Raw genomic sequence first — 17,490 nt, forward strand, 5'->3', positions numbered from 1 at the left:
AATGTTGACAAAAAGGAAAGAAAAAAACAAGGATAATCAAATGATAACTAGTGCGCAGTGACACGTACACTTGGGGTTTACTCCATGGGAAGATAATAAGCTCATTAATTGACCATATTATCCTTCCATAGCAAAATGCCAAGAACTAGCCAAAGGCTTAACTAGGGACATTCTCGGTATTTCGTTAGACGACCGGTCAACCACCAATCCATATAACTGATAACTTCCATTTACACAGTATCAGCAAACGAAGAGACCAACATTTAGAAAAAGAAAGAAAAAAGTGATACAAACAGCAAAGTATGTGAGATTGTGAAACGCCAAAAGCTCATACTTCTTTCTGTTTTCTATGGCCGAGAAAATCAATGAGATCGCCGGAAAGATCACACCTCTCTGCCGGAAAATGGTTCACGTGGACGTTAAATGGAGAATCATCGATAAAGTATCCATATTTGGAGACTTTTTTAGGTTTCTATGGAGAAAAATCGTATCTTGCTCAAGTATCAATGAAAAACCTATTATTTACCGGCGAATCGTTCATCGGATTTCTTCTACCGCCGGCGAGATCTTCGACGGAGACGAAACCGAATACGAACCTACTGTTTCCAGTAGAGGGTTCGGTTCAAGTTCAGATTCAGATTTGGTTAGTCTCAAGATCAGCATATTAGGCGATTGTCAAACAGGGAAGACTACTTTTGTAGTAAGTATAATGAAACTTGTGTTTATAATAATTAACGTTTGATTATATTACCTTCTTATAGATTAATTATTCTTATATAGATCAAATATGTGGGAGATGAGAATCAAGGGTTCTTGGAGATGACGGGTTTAAATTTGATGGACAAAACGTTTTACGTTCAAGGAGTAACGATTACGTTTAGCATTTGGGATGTAGGAGGTGAGTCAAATTTATATTAATTAATCAAAGAAAGTTTTATATTAACCATGGTTGGTGATTAGAGTCTGTTGGCAATTACTTTGTTAATTTGGAGATTTTATAAATTATTATTGCAGGTGATGAAAAGAGGTCAAAAGATCATATACCGATTGCTTGTAAAGATTCAGTAGCTATCTTATTTATGTTTGATCTAACCAGCCGATCTACTCTTAACAGGTTTTGAAATTTCTTTCTTCTTTTTTGTCTTTTCTTGATATTTCTCATCGTTCAAAGGGAAAAAAGAAAATCTGATTTCTTTAACTCGTCAACTTTTTTTTTTTTTTTGGCAGTGTCTTTGGGTGGTATAGCCAGGCAAGAAAATGGAACACGGTACGTTAATCTAGGTTTTAAATAATAAAATAATACAATCACATCAATCAAACTTTTTTAGATGAGATTTTTGGTCTATCTATTTCTCTATTTCTGTTTTTGGATGATTTTTTTTTCCTTACATTAGTTGTTTAATTCAGAAAGTAAAGAAACCAAATTCAATTTGAGTTGTTCCATACATTTTCCAACTCAAGTTAGATTCGATTTAAAAACAAAATGTATAAGGGGTATCATTTCTTTTCCATTTCTAGGCGTTAAACTATTTTGGATGCATAAGAGCAGGTCCATTGGTGAACCCCTCTTAAAGGAGTTCATCAAAGTTCATCAGATATTAATTTTTTTTTCTTTTTTTTTTTAATTCAAAAATTAGAAAAAAACCTTCACCCAATAACATTTTATCACTTGGACGAATCGGGAATCTTCAGGGTTGCCGTGATGAACCGATCCTTCCCATATAAGCATTATTTCTTTTTTTTTAATCAAAATTGTCTATGAACTCGAGCCGAACTCTTACTCCAATCTCCAATGGACATGCTCTAAAATTTTGTTATACTGTTTCGGTTTAGTTTCGGTTAAACCATATACTAGGACAACCAATTTTTCTTAATTATTGAACGCTTAATACTTTAAAATACAGTTATAATTTATTAACAAAAAATGCATGTGTATTAACATATGTTTTGGAATCTGATTCCAACAAAATACTTTTCTCAAATCATTTGATAATATTTGTATTTTCTTTGATCAGACGGCAATTCCGATTCTAATAGGAACAAAATTCGATGATTTCGTTCGGCTCCCACCAAATCTACAGTGGACCATTGTCACTCAGGTATACCAATCATACAACTTACTCATAACTTCTTATCAATTGTTCATTATATTTTACGTTTCCATGATGAATTCAAGAATTAAAAGTTTGGTGATAATTTGGTTTAAATTTGGTAAATATGAAATAACTAGGCAAGAGCTTACGCGAAGGTGATGAAGGCGTCATTGTTCTTTTCAAGTGCGACACACAACATTAATGTGAACAAGATCTTCAAATTCATTTTGGCTAAACTTTTTAATTTGCCTTGGAAGATTGACAGAAATTTGACCTTAGGTGAACCCATTATCGACTACGATTCCTAATTTTACTTCTTTTGTTTTTGCTGCTTACTTATTTTAGTTATCCTATTTATCCCTTTTGTATAGTTGAGAGAAAATAGCGTTAGCTTTGCGTATTTTCATGTCGATTGTAAAATATATACGTAAATATATACGTATAGTTATAGTGGCAAGACTACAAAGACAAAACTGATGTGTAGTATAAAACTCAACATTTGCTCAAACGTATACAAATTCTAATGCATAGATACAATATATTGACCATTGCATTTATAAAGTATAAAAAAACCGTAAAAGACAAAACTCCTCCTCTCGTGTCTGTTTTGTTGTTCGGTAAGGGAAAAAATGAAAACAAAAAATAAAAATAAAGAAAAAATAATCTGAAGTAAAAACTATTATTTCAACGGCTCTAACTGAATTTCCATCCTCCCTCCTCCATTTCTATCTTCTTCATCATCTTTATCTCTGAAACCTCCTCTCGAGTCTATCAGATCAATCGAATCATCTTCTTCAACATTCCCTAAAACCCAATTTCCTCTGCTGAGACTCCTCGCTCTTCTTCTTCCTCGTTCCCTATACTCCAAATACGCAACAGTGACCACACCTAAAAAGACCCATAACCCGAGGGCAAGGTTAAGCCCGTCAACGTTCTCCGCTCCATTACGTTCTCCCAAATGTTTCATCCCCGTGAAAAGCGCGATAACTCCAATCACAACAGCTGACTGACCAACGATCGAATGAGAATACTCCCATATCAATCGCTTCGAAGAGATCACTTCTCCTTGAGCAGGTTTCGCAGGCCTTAGCCAAGCGTTCACAGGCTGAGCACAAGCCAAAACTATGGCTGTGAAACCAAACTTGACGTGCGATGAACCGAAGCTGAAACCATTAAGCTCAGCTACTGCAAAGAGAAGGCCAAGGAAGACAATGGCTAGTCCTGAACATTGAAGATACATATGAATCTTGAACCAGCCATCGCCTTTAATGTGTTTCAAGTATCTTGCCGATAATATCCCTCCGGGAAGCAAGATTCCCCAAGCGAGGAACATCATGAACCCATGAACACCCAAGACCGGTCTGAGATCTTGTTCCGCTTCTGCGGATCCACGTGTTAACATAACACGGACAGGTCTCTGACTTGTAACAGAGTGCATGTTTCTCTCAGTTAACTGACCATCTGTCCATTTAGCACCCATTGCCCAAATCACTTTAAGAGGAGTCGTGGGATCGATCATGTTCTTACACTCGGGTCTATCTCGATGACTACATGACGACGGTTTCAAGGGACGTGTAAACTCCAGCGTGATGATTCCTTCTTCGGATTTGCATCTCACGTATGTCATGTTTTCGTTTGTGGGATGCACAGAGGAAGCGGATTCTCCATCGATCCAGTAAGTATTTACATGCCCTGTTCCGTTTCTATCGAACCAACCAACGTAAGCAAAACTGTTTGCCATTTCGCTACCGAAACCAATCGCAAGATACCCGCTTTTCTTCTCGCCACGAGCTGCAATCGATATTGAATCACCTACTATGGTCCAAAAGAACTTAACTTGCTGATCATCTAGATTAACACTGTTGTTGTACATATCGGAAAGTCCACCGTCCACAACCTGCACTTTCCAACCCATTTTCTCTTGAAAAATCGAGTGGTAATAGAGTTGGTCAGGTGTGTTTCTATTAGGAGCCCAAACCAGCTCTAAAGGACTCGCCACTACTCCATGAGTTTCTTGCCCACCTGCATAGATCGTCTCAGTTCTGTTCCTTAGAGAAGCATTCCCACCGAGAAAATCCGAAGTTATGTAGAAAGAAACGTCGTGTCCTGCTTCTATTGAGAACTTCACAGGAACCCCTCTTTCAACTCTCAACACAGGAGCTTCTTTCTTGTTAATGTACAGCACCTTGGAAGGGTTTGGAGGGTTCGGATAATGCACAGATGGTCCAGCCGTGACAACGAGAGGCGCGTTTGCATCAGCGATGATCACACCTTGATCATACTTATTGTCTGCATCCAATGGTCCAAAACATTCATCCACATGATCCGAAAGATTAAGCGAGAAATGGCCGTAGTTTTCTGACTCCACACCACCGTGATTCTCTGGGAGATAGTAAGGATTTATAACATCTGGTGGCTTAATCACCCCAAGTGCCCAAATAACTGTTAGGCTTTCATTTGGATTCACAGGAAAATCAAACTTATTATCACTATCATTCAACGGTCTCCTATACCTAACAAACGAAACTCCATCTATCCTATGCCCGTAAACAAGTTTAGTGTTATTCACCGAAGTACCAACTGCATCTGGTCCTTCATAAACAGTGTCAGGACAAACCCCGGAAGCAAAACCGTCCTTCACAGAGCACACACTCGACTTCGTGATGTAGAAATCATCAGCAAAAGGGAAGCCATCCTCTCTAATCCCGGTGACCACAACATCAGCATTCAACATCAAGTTCGAGGTAGAGTTCGGTTTAGCCCAACCAAACGCCATGTAGTTCAGTAAACCAGTTGTAGCCTCTAGACCAATATCTACATAACCTTCCTCTGCTTTCAAGCTCCACCTGAGCCTATACTTATCCGAAAGCTTCTTGCAGTTATCAAACATGGTAGGAGCCTTATAGGGCTCGCTGTTATTCGATTTCCCCGGAGCAACAACAACATCTTTGCTCTCTGAAGGAGAAGACGAATCTGGCTCTGTAGTATTAGAGAGCAGAACATGCCCAAAATCAGAAGCAGTAGGTAAATCCCAAACCGAAACCACACCTAACTTATCCCATGTAACATTACCCAGCAAATGGACAAGGAAAGATTCGTTGTTGAATGTTTGGTTAAGCTTGTGATCAGAGATCACGAAGCCATTATCAGTCATATTCTCGAAATCAGAATTCATCGCACCCCACCAATGAACATCGGCGCCAGATAGCATATCGAAACGAGAAACCCTAAACGAACAATCATCAACGACGGTGAAAACCCCTCGAAGCTGGTGTTGAAACATCTTGAACTCAGACTCGAAACCGATCAATGAGCTCGAATTTGAGCACCCTTGTCCATTTGCGAACAAGAGGAAGAAACCCAACACGAGAGACCCTAGAAAAACGGGTCCTTGGTCGCACATGGTTGGGTTAATTTTCACTCAGAAATACAACCAAACCCAGATCTGCAAACACAGCATATAGATCAACTCGCCGTGGCTTCTGATCTGAAATCAAACGAAGCAGATCACAATCGCGATCAAACTCTAACCAATTCGGGTGTAATTAGCAGAATCAGACGAGAAGTGAAGATTACCTCAGATTTGCTACACAGATCTTCGAGCACATGAATGGGTCCCGTAGATTCGAGGCAAAGATCCGTGCTTTCGAGAGAAATGATCGATTTCAATCTGAGAGAGGTTTCGCGGGATTAACTTTTCCCGCACCAGATTTCGTTTTTAACCGAAACAACTTTTAAGGATCTTTCTCGCTAATATGCCTTTCGCTTGTAGAAGAGACGGCAACGCTTATGAGTTAAGAAGCTAATTAAAAGATTTTAAATTTGGCTAAATGTCACTATAGATTTTGTGATATTTCGAGTAACAAATATGGACATTTCTTTACTTTATAACTTTTGGTTAACGACTTCGGCTCTGGTTAACGTACATATACAGCAAAGTTATAATTATCAATCGGAATCAATCTTTAATAAAAGTTATTTTTCGTGATTATGTGACTTCTTTACGCGACACTGATTTAATTCGTTCCATTTCTTTTACAAACTACATACGTTTCTATTTATATACTTTTGTTCTGTTTCATTCTTCACTTCTTGTTTCCATGATTTTGCATACTCAAGTTTTTTAAGCTTGCCACTACTGCACTCTTTGGTTATTAGGTTGTATTTATTTTGGTCTCCTTAGGTTTTAGTCGTAGCTTTGATTTATTACTAGAATTAGAGGAGTCATCATACTAGGATTTTGGTTGCACAAAACAAAAGAGTTTAGGATTGAACCATATAGCTGATTTTTGTTTAATCTGCTAAGTCGATATAATCGACTTTGCCGGGGTAATTTACACACGTGTTGAGATATTTGGTGACAAGTGTGTAAGATTTGGTGCTAGGCAGTCCACAACTCGATTGAAAACTCTATGGTTGAATTATATCAAACCCTTGACGAATCAACTCGAGTTTTTAAAGAAAAACTTTAATCGAGGGCCATAAATTTGATGCTTAACCGCTAAAACGACCTACTTTGCATTGGTCTCAAACACCACATAGGCACATAGGTAAAATCTAGTTCCTTCACATACTACTTTTTTTACCAATGTTTCTACACACACACACTCCAATGCCTATTTAAGCTTTGCACTTATGTAGACATGATGGTTGAGTGGGAATGCATATGGTACCAGTACTACACTGGCTCAAAAAGTATTTTAACCAATGAAGCCCAAAACTCATTTACATATGAAATCTTAGTAAAATAACAATAACTTTAAAATGACTACATGAAAGAGATGATCACCAAACAAGAGCTTCATGCAGACGTTTTCGGAGCCTGATCCCTAGAACAACAAATCTTCTTCAACACCACAACTAGGGTTATGATGATCAGTACCACGAAACTTGCACATGTTGCAATGAGAGTATTATATACTGATCTGTTCATCTCTACCTTTCAACAATGAAGAAGCTTGAATTAGATATATAGAAGATATTGGAGCACTTACCGTGATTGAAAATCAAAGGTAATCAAGGTAATTTTGAATAAGGTAAGCAAATTTCTTACCAGTAGAGGCAATGGCAACTCCAGAATTTATGTTTATTCATTATTGGGAGCACACATTTTTTATAAATCTTTTTTAAATTATATATATATATATATATACAGAATCTCTTGAATTTTCTTAAAACAATCTATAAAAAATATTTTCATAATATATCATTGTATAGTATTTTTAGTCTTAAGGGAAAGATGATATTATAATGTGTTAATAAAAATGTTATATAAGTCATTTTTTATATAATATCTAATACATCTAGATAAACGTAGATTGTGTCTAAAAAATACATGATATGTTTTTAATTATCAAAGGAAAAATATACATTTGGAGGGAATAAAAACTTAAAAAATAAAATTTCATCTAAAATCATATAGAAAAAGAACAACAAAATATAATTAAATCAGAACAGTGCAAAGTTTAGTAGATTGAGTAGGAAATATGGAGCTACTTAAGAAAATTATATTTAGAAAAAACAACAACAAAAAAGTATAATGGAGATATTATGGGATTTACGTGGAACTAATGGGGGCACTATAATTTTACCAAGTAAATTACCATTTCTTTCACATAATTACAGACAAATATTTTGTTTTTTTATAAAAAAAACAAATTTAACTGCGGCAAGTGCAATCCTTTTCTCCATAGATCCGCCCCTGGGTGGAGGTGAGATTTCTGCTCATCGTTGTGTTTGTTACAAAGTTTTGACGTTTCACTACTGGAAGTTGCAATGAAATTTACATATCCTGATCCGTCTTTCATCATATCTTCTACAGTTCTACACCTTTTAAAAATTATGAGGAAGCCTGAACTAGACGTTGCATTCAATTCTCTTTAATAATAGTTCAATGAAAATTTTGATTCAAATCTACAAACATCGCGTTAGAGCTTCTCTAACCATAACATTATAAATTACATTATATTTAGTGTGATTTCAATACTAAAGTTATTTTCATCTCTAACCACAGTACCAAATATTAGGGCTGGTTATTATCCGATATCCGGTCTCCGGTCTCCGATCCGATATCCGATCATATCCGATCCGTAAAAATCGAATATCCGTGTAGTTCAGATCTGGATTCGGATAGTGAATTTAAGTATTTGGTTACTTCGGATACGGATCCAGATAATAAAAAAATTTGAAATCAGATATTTGTTTATCCGTTTATTAAGTATTTATTTATTTTGATAATATTTTTTCATTTCTAAAAAATAACTTTAAAAGTCTGTCTTCAAATTAACATTTTTGTTTTAATTATGTTCGAAAATTGTTTTTGGTTTAACTCCTTTACATATGATTAAAATTCATATTGCATGATAATTTTTTATTTCGGATTGTGAGAGAAGAACATGAAAATGGATAACACATGGATATGAAGATAAATTAACTTTTCTATTACTATTTTCTCTTTTGCTATGTAAACTTTTAAATTTTGTGTTATTTGAATGCTACTTGAATGCTTTTTAATTTTTGGTATTTGTAATTTTTGCTATAATGATATATTTTAATTATATATATATATATATATTATCTCGTTATAATTTTTAAAAATTGAAAATTTTTTTAATCAACGAAACTGGATATCCATAAATATTCGGTTCAAATCAAATATCCGGAGACCGGATATCCGGAGTTTTCGGATCCGGATCCGGATAATAAAATTGATTATCCGGTGAATCCGGATCCGGATCCGGATATCTTAAAAGTCCGGATATCCGGCTCCGTTCCAGCTCACATCAAAAAGAAATTTTCTTAATATTATATTAATTAAAAAAATCTCTTTAATATTTAATTTATATTTAATTAATTATTTATTTTAAAAATAAAATAAATGAATAGTGTTTGGTATTGTTAATAGTGTCATACCAAATTTGGTGAGATAGTATTCACAACACTATATTTGATGTTAGATTTGGAGTTTCATTGAGAGTTTTGGTATAAAATCAATCCCATTGGAGATGCCTTTAGGCCCCAAAAACACTTTGATTAACAAAACTATAGAAGTGTCCAAGTAAAATCACGTGTTACTAAATCACTGATTTTAATATCCTTTGTAAAACTTATATGTTATTGATTTTATGATCTTTAAATCTTAGTTAACCTTTATCAAAATTATGGTTTTATGATTTTTAAATCCTAGTTAAGAAAGTGTTATTGAATACTAAGGATTTACGTATAGATTTGATTTTGCAGTGGATTTTAGTGGATTAGAAGGATTTCCAGGTTAAAATACAAAATTATAAATCCAAAAAAAACATACAGATTTATATTAATTGAAATCCACATGTTATTATATTTATAAAACAATGAATTTTAATTAATTAGGATTTTGATAAAGGTAACACTTAGTATTGATAGATCCTGTATATAGAGGGGAAAAGGGAAACATATAATTAGGCGTCATTGGACCATTTGTAAGTGACTTTTGGCTATGGGAGAGAGAGGGACTATAACAAACCCTAGATTGTTTTTGTACATTTCATCGAGTAACATGAGATTTGATCTTGACTCTTATCACTAACATATTTCAGGTTTGGCATTTTTTGATTCATGTTTTTATACGGTCTTATTTTTGTATAAGCCATTTGAGCAGAAATAATTAACTTGTTGATATTACAATACAATGTAACTATTATTCAAGACGTGTGACCGGCAGTCGGCAGGTCAGTCTCCGAGCTATTGTAACATTAATGTTAAACCATTTGGATTTGCAAATGACAAACAAATAATTAAAAGCTTCAACAAATTGAAAGCACAAGATATATTCTTATTTGCAAATGATGCAAGGCCAAATGCATCTGTTGATGATGCCAAATAACACAAATACTATATGGAGAAAATGCAACTCGTGAACGAGGCAAAGTGTATACCAATTAATAAAAGTCAAAGACGCACCGAAAATAACAGAAGGAAAATGACTAGATTTAAGTAGAAACTGTAAGTGAATTTTATAAATACATATTCATAGTACACAGTATTGTGTTCAACAAAACGAACTAAAAATTAAATCAATCCGGAAAAACTATAAATTCCAAATATAAATGAAATATCAAATTTCGACCAAAAAAAAAAAATGAAAGATCAAATTGTTTATAATATCATTTAGATATTACTCAATAATACATTTATTATTATCTTTGGTTCAGATTGATGACCAAGTCCTCATTTTTTCCTGAGGCTATTATTCATAAAACAAACAAACTTAACTGGATCCAAACGGGAACATCCATCCTTAAAGTTAATAAACCAAACACAACACCATCACTGATTAAATGGGACAATCTAATCCCATTAGTGAAGAGTCCTGAAAAGATGACCTTTTCAAGAATTATGCCCAAGAAACCTGAACATGCTCCGAAATTCGCTGCAACATTTCGGCTCCTTCATATGCATACATTTTTTGACTTTCGTCCAACCCATTGGACACGAAAATCTCGACCTTTTCCAATACAGGTCCAGAGCCAAGCCCACTCCCGGAGCGAATCAGATACTTGAGCACATTTAGCTCGTTCGGGCCACACTTAAAGTTCTTAACCACCACGGTTTTAAGTGTCTTCCTCATACAATTGTATGTTATGTTATACAGCCAATATACTCGCGGATCAGAACCCTCATATGATGTAAATCTCTGAGAAATATGAAATCATTAATTGTCGTGTGGTTTAATAATTTGAAGAGATCCATATAGATTCACTTTTGAGGATATATAATTATATACATTAAAAAAATAACAAAAAAACTTACCGTGATGGGGCTTGGAGGAAGCATTTCAAAAGTTAGGGATTCCAAGTCCGGGCAATTCTTGAGAAAGAGCCTAATTCCATGGAACTCCCTCGGTTCTAACTTTGTTTTCAGCACTAAATGTTGTGTCTTCACGGGTCTCAGCATATGCATTGGATGGTCAGATTCGTGAATCGCCTTACACAAGAAAAGAAAAAAATAAAATACGCATGTTACTGTCAAAATTACATTCTAAACATTCTCTATATAGCCAAATTTAACCTAATATGGCTCAATTTTCACTAGGTCACTATTATCATACCGTGAATCAATAATCTTAAAATGCGTGGGTAATCGACTAGTGACTTAATAGAATTAGTTTATGGTTTAGAAAGAAATATACTCTCGTAATAGAAGTACAATATTTTGTTTAAGATAGCAAAGAGTTTGATAAAAAAACTTAACCTAGTAATTTCAAACTACTAATAGCTAACATCTATGTCTTCCACAGTTCCACATATATACTTTCTCTTCACTACGCAACAACAATTACTACCACATCACAAATATATAGTTCAAGCTTTCCAAGAACCATTTAATTAAAATGAACTTATACTGAATGGCCTCATTATTGTGAAACATTATAATGTACATCTTAGACTTAGAAATACCTGAAGGAGATAAGAGCAGACTTTTAAGGTCTAGCAGATCGAAGACTATTAAGCATATCACAAAGCGCTAGTGCTTGTACGTTTTCGTCGTCCAATTCATCATCATATTCACCTAATACCCCAAAATCCAAGTGAACTTCTTTCATGTTCGTATTCATTCCCTCGAAATGAAAGCAGAAAATATCTCCGGAGTACTTGAAGATATCAACTTTAGGCAGGTTAAAGGAACAAGTAGTCCAAGGGAAGTCACAGTTCTTAAAGGCAACTTCTCTCATATTCCCAGCTATCTTCTTGAAATCAAGTCCCCAACATTCATTGATACTTAGACTCTCAAGCCCCGAAGCCTTTGATAGCAAAGGCTCGAGATTTTCCAGTCTCATATACCCAAAAGATAAGCTTTTGAAAATCCCTACGTCTTTGAACCTCAAGGGATCAAACGTTCTGCACGCCCTAACCGTCAAAGACTCTAGAGACGTTAAGTTGTAAACGCTCTCGGGAACTTCGACAGTGAGATCCAAATATTCATGCACATCACGAGTGGTCTTCCAAATAGGTTTTGAGAAATCGAGAACTAGCTTCTTGACTTGTTTTCCGACGGCGAACGCGATCAGGGACTCGATGACACTCATGTAAATAGAAGGACGAGAGATGCTAATCTCGAAACTTTCGACGTCTTGATCTTGGATTCTATCGACCCATCGACACGCATAATCAATAAATGCATGCCTAGCAGAGATCCAGGATGTTTCGTCGAGAGTAGGGTTCACGAAGTCGGATTCCTTGAAAGAAACATTAGTGGTTTGAAGACAGAGATACCTCCACCGCTTGGAGAGGACACTGGTCTTTATGCAATCCTTGAAAGGCAAGCAAGAAATGATCAGGACCAGAAGTACATCAGGTAGGTTCGAGAATCTGTCTGGTTGAGCACTCGAATCCATTGTTGTAAGAGAAATGTAGAGAGAATTTCGAAAAAGAGAAAAAATGATTTGTTTACGGATAGAATCTGATGGTTTAGACGCCACAGACAGTGTAATATATAAATTTATTTAATTATTTTTGGTAAAGAGTCTTTATATATGGCTTGTTAGGTTTTTTTCTAAACCTAGTCAATTGTGAGAGGCGCGTGGAAGATATACTTCCATAAGTGGTAGACCTCATATAGACACTTAAGAGTGTTACTCAAAAAGGAAGATGACTCATTCACAGACTGGCACCTAGTCAGATGAACAGAACATATCATCTCTCTCGTCTCAAGGCCCATGGGCTTCGACAATCTAGCAAAAATCGGGGCTCATCTTTGTGGTTTCTCAATAGAAAACTTATATGTAAGAACATGCAAAACATGGTAAAAAAAACTTACGTGGAAGAACATGAAAAATTTCTGGGGTAAAGCACCCAATCGTGTGGAATCGGTAAATCAATCGATCTTTTGAGAAACAACTGTGAAGTCAAAAGAGAAACTCGAAGATCAAAAATTCAAAATGGAGATTATTTACAGATTTGGTTTGCGACATTGTGATGACCTCATCACCTTCGAAGAGAATGTAGATCAGAGTTTAGTTGCTGGTTCCGCCATTATAATCTGCTTCCTACATTTCTCTTTAATGGCCTCCACCATCAATTATTTGACAAATTAACCATAATTCCTTGCTATATCTTTTGCATCTTAGAACCCTTCAAAAAATAGCTTTGTTTTCATAATCAATGAATTTTCAAGAACCCTACTATATATTATTTTTTTTTGTTATTTTCTTTTGAGCTTTCGATAAAGATATCTAGATTATAAGATATATGCTTTGAGCTAAGGTACATTCCCTAGATTAGTGAGACTTGATTCCGGTACCCGTATCCATAGAAAAAAATAACGTATGCTTTGAGAATATTAGATTGTTGTTGACATTAGTAACATATCTATCAACTATTTCATTTTAAGTAAAATTAATAATAAACGGTTTTTATAATATATATAAACATAGATATAATATATATAAGCAGAATTACCCTAGCACGATTTGTGTTTCTCTGCAACATGGCGGCTCCCTCACGAGTCTCCCTCATTTCATCTTTTCCCCAGCTCATTTGTCAACTCTTTCAAGCGAGCGCACACACTCAGGCCCAGTCCGAACCAAAAAGTTTAGCATATGTAGCTGGTCCAGGCTACCAGTAAATTTCTTAAACACCACAGCCTTGAGAGTCTTTATCAGACACTTGTATGAGATGTTTTGAAGCCAATATGTTTGTCGATCGATTCCACGATACGTAATAGTTTTCTGCTAAATTTCAAACTAAAATCATGAGCTTACCATGAGCTTTACTAATTATAAAAAAAGGATCTAAGAAAACATGCATGACATTAAATATTGTATTTGAAATTAGACTTTATATTTCGAAAATTAAGCTAAATTTTTAATCCTGAAAACTAAACCCTAAACTGGAATCATAAACCCTAAAATCCAAAAAATTAAATTTTAAACTTTAAAAATATTCATATAAATCTTACCGAACAAAAGCTTGAATCTGGAGGAACATAATCAAAAGTTAGTGTTTGCAAAACCGGGCAATTTTCAAGAAGGATCCTAATGCCCATAAACTCCTTAAGATGCAGCTTTGTTCTCAGCACCAAATGTTGTGCTTCCAAATCACGAAGCATAAAATCCGGATCGTGACATTCTTGAATCACACACACACATGGCTCGATCAAATTTTAGATCTACCAATACTCCCTCCGTTTCATAATAAGTATCATTCTGACACATTTCACACATATTAAGAAATTAATAAAATATACAAATATACTCTTAATTAATATACTTTTATAACATTTAATTACAAAGACTATTATCTTTAAATGATGGATAAAACAGGAAATAAGAGTAAAAAATTACATTAAAAATGCAGAATGACACTCTTTTTGAAACAAAAAATGAAATGTAAAACGACACTTATTATGAAACGGAGGGAGTATAACTTAGTAACTTAGGAGTATCATCTTCTCTACTTTTCTAAAAGATCTACACCATCAGAACTACGTATTCAACATACAGTAGAACCTCTATAAATTAATAGTCGATAAATTAATAATCACCATAAATTAATAAATTTTGTTGGTCCCAAGTCGGGCCAATGTAAAATTTCATCAAATTTGATAAAATAATAAGATATATTTTTTTTGAAACCCTTATGTAAATATATAGTCCCAACAAAAATATAAATTAATAATTATATAAATTTATACAAATATATGTAAATATAATATTATAAAATATGATTAATATGTTTAGTTGAAATCTTATTGGTTCTCATCTCTCTAATTATTATATCAGTAGCTCTTATTGATGTTTTACTATATATATTCAAAATTATGATGCTTTTTTGATGTGATAATTTATTTTTTTACCTGTAAATATATTTAAAAGTATTGTAGTGTTATCTTTAATTTTATCATCAATAATACTGATAGTAGTCATGTTTTCTTTATATAAATTTTAAACTTAAAAACATGTATATTTTTACACGGACAATCCAATATGGTGTTAAAAACTATTTTACTGCAATAGTTATGATTGTTAATTATAATCTATGTTATGAGATTTGTTAAAATATTAAAATATAACATTATTCCAAATAAATTTTTAGAAAATTATATGCTAAAAGCAAATTTTCTCTTTAAATTAATAATTATTAATTTATAAATAAATTAATATCACGATAAATTAATAAAATATTATAGTCCCAACATTATTCATTTATAGAAGTTTTACTGTATTCTTAATCCTTTACGTACGCTACAATTAGAACTATATTGTGAAAATATCATCTTTTAAAAATGATGTAGATAGCTGGTAGCGAGTGTGCATTAATTTTTTTTCAGATTACAAAGAGTGAAAGAGTGTCTTCTTAAACTACATACCTGAAGGAGATAAGGGCAAACCTTTAAGGTCTTAGCAGATCAAAGTTCGTTAAGGAGATTACAAACAATTTCTCCTTGAGCTATGTGTGACTCTGTTGGTTCATCTTCATACTCTCCCTCTACACCGAAATCCAAGTATGCTTCTTTAATCACCATGTTCACTTTCTCGAAATCAAGGCAGAAAATATGTCCCGAGTACTTGAAGATGTCTACACTTGGCAGGTCGAAGAAGCAAGACATGAGAGGAAAGTCATAGTTCTCGACAACCAATTCCTTTATTTGCCCCTCTATCATCATGGAATCAAGTTCTCAACAGTATTTGATACTTAGACTTTCGAGCAAAGGAAATTTTGATAGCGAAAATTCAACCTTTTTGAGATCACCAGTCCAGCCGACACAGAGACTTCTTAGCAGCTCCGGATTTGCGAATTTAAAGGGGTCAAACCTGCATGCGTAAATACACAGAGATTGCAAGGAGTTTTGAGTGTATACGCATACTAGTAACTCAATAATAACCTCACGCCACACAGAGTTTGAGAAATCAAGAACTAACTTTTTCACTTGTTTTGAGACTGCGAATTCGATGTACTCGATATCTGCCCCTAATCCCACTGAATCGAAGAGATGAATCTCGAAACTGTTAATGACTTGACCTTGAAATCTAGACACCCGTTGATGCATGTAGTTAACAAAAGAAATCCTAACGACTTTGTTGCAGCCAAACTTGTGCACGTACTCAGGTTCTTTGAAAGCAATACTTTTGGTTTGTGGTTTAATGGCATAGATTCCTCCAACGCTTAGAAAGAAGGCTGGTCTGAAAACATTGCTTGAAAGGCAAGTGAGAGATGATCGTAACCAAAAGTAGATTTGGTAGAAACGATAACCTGTCTGGTTGGCTACCTGAATTCCTTTCCTTAGTATGCATCTTGGTTTTTTAATCAAAATCCTGCAATGGACAGATTTCAAATCAAAACACTGAATTACTTATCTCATTTGCATCTACAGTTTTTGAAAAGAAAAAAAAAAGCAATGCCTGAATTAATCATATATAAATCAACCTTTGGATTTGATAATAAGAAACAGAGAAAAACATGGCCTAGCAAAAAAAACAATTTAAGTAAATTATTTACATGTAATAATAACATATCCTGTAACATTAAAACCAAAGAAATAAATATCATAACAAGTACATAAAAAACGATTTCTTATTTCTTAATTTATAACAAAAAGTGACCCACCTTAGATTTTTCTTCACTTATGCTTCAGGAAATTTGAAGGATGTTTCCCGAAGGAGTTTTGTTTATTATATTTTGTTAAAATATTTTTTCAGGAGTTTGGTTAGTTTGCACTATATGGTGATGTTATTAAATCCAAGCATGAGCATCTCTATACGAAGAAAAAGTAAAGCAAATCTTAATTTTGATTCAACGAATCTAAATTTTTTTTTATCATGCTAATGTTTTATATTTGCTGAGTCGCAAACAACTTTCTTTACATAGAATGAGTAATATGAGATCAATGGTAAGTTGAATCAGATTTATTGCATATTATCTACTTAAATATAAACCAAATATACTATTTGAAAAGAAAAAAAATATACTAATGTAAAGATGAGGGAAGGTGTTTGACTCTTCATTAGGAAAAATCCAATCCCATCTTATTATTCCGATCCTACCAGTTTTTTTTGTTTTTGGGTAAAAACAAATAAATGAATTTTAATTGATTACTCAATTTTATGGTCAAAATTTTGACCATTTTTTTTTGTTTTCTCTAAGAATTTATACAGAATAACCTTATTTGGGAAAGATATTCAAAGATGAGGATAAAATATATTGACCAAAATTGTTTTGTAGTTGATACCATTACTATTTTAGCACCTTCGGTTTCTTGAATTTGTAAGACTTAAAAAGAACACACACTTATCTTCAGTGACTCGATTGTCGTGATGGTAAACGCAACATGGCAAATAGACAGAGAGGTGACGATCAAAACTAGGGTCTGAAAAAAATTAAGAACTATGATCTTGACTTTGTTTAAAAACTTTGAATTA

General features: G+C 34.0%; 3 protein-coding genes across 3 annotated transcripts; 1 reads left to right on the forward strand and 2 right to left on the reverse strand.

Moving 5' to 3' along the window:
* Positions 1-251: 251 nt before the first annotated feature.
* On the forward strand, positions 252-2,602 carry LOC18018835 (septum-promoting GTP-binding protein 1). The gene is made up of 6 exons (XM_006401461.2): positions 252-700; positions 781-898; positions 1,015-1,114; positions 1,228-1,267; positions 2,016-2,099; positions 2,231-2,602. The coding sequence occupies exons 1-6, from the start codon at positions 350-352 to the stop codon at positions 2,399-2,401; spliced, it is 864 nt and encodes a 287-aa protein (XP_006401524.1). The 5' UTR covers positions 252-349; the 3' UTR covers positions 2,402-2,602.
* Positions 2,603-2,605: 3 nt separating this feature from the next.
* On the reverse strand, positions 2,606-5,859 carry LOC18018837 (cytochrome b561, DM13 and DOMON domain-containing protein At5g54830). The gene is made up of 2 exons (XM_006401460.2): positions 5,670-5,859; positions 2,606-5,580 (listed from the first exon to the last, which is right to left on the reverse strand). The coding sequence occupies exon 2, from the start codon at positions 5,494-5,496 to the stop codon at positions 2,773-2,775; it is 2,724 nt and encodes a 907-aa protein (XP_006401523.1). The 5' UTR covers positions 5,497-5,580; positions 5,670-5,859; the 3' UTR covers positions 2,606-2,772.
* A 4,608-nt stretch (positions 5,860-10,467) lies between these two features.
* Positions 10,468-12,468, reverse strand: LOC18018836 (putative F-box/LRR-repeat protein At5g54820). Its single transcript, XM_024155423.1, is given in 4 exon segments — positions 10,468-10,767; positions 10,884-11,057; positions 11,531-11,562; positions 11,565-12,468. Coding segments are annotated over 4 exon segments (1,410 nt in total).
* Positions 12,469-17,490: the final 5,022 nt, after the last annotated feature.

Source organism: Eutrema salsugineum, unplaced genomic scaffold (assembly GCF_000478725.1).
Source record: "Eutrema salsugineum unplaced genomic scaffold, Eutsalg1_0 scaffold_2, whole genome shotgun sequence".
Classification (NCBI taxonomy): Eukaryota; Viridiplantae; Streptophyta; class Magnoliopsida; order Brassicales; family Brassicaceae; genus Eutrema; species Eutrema salsugineum.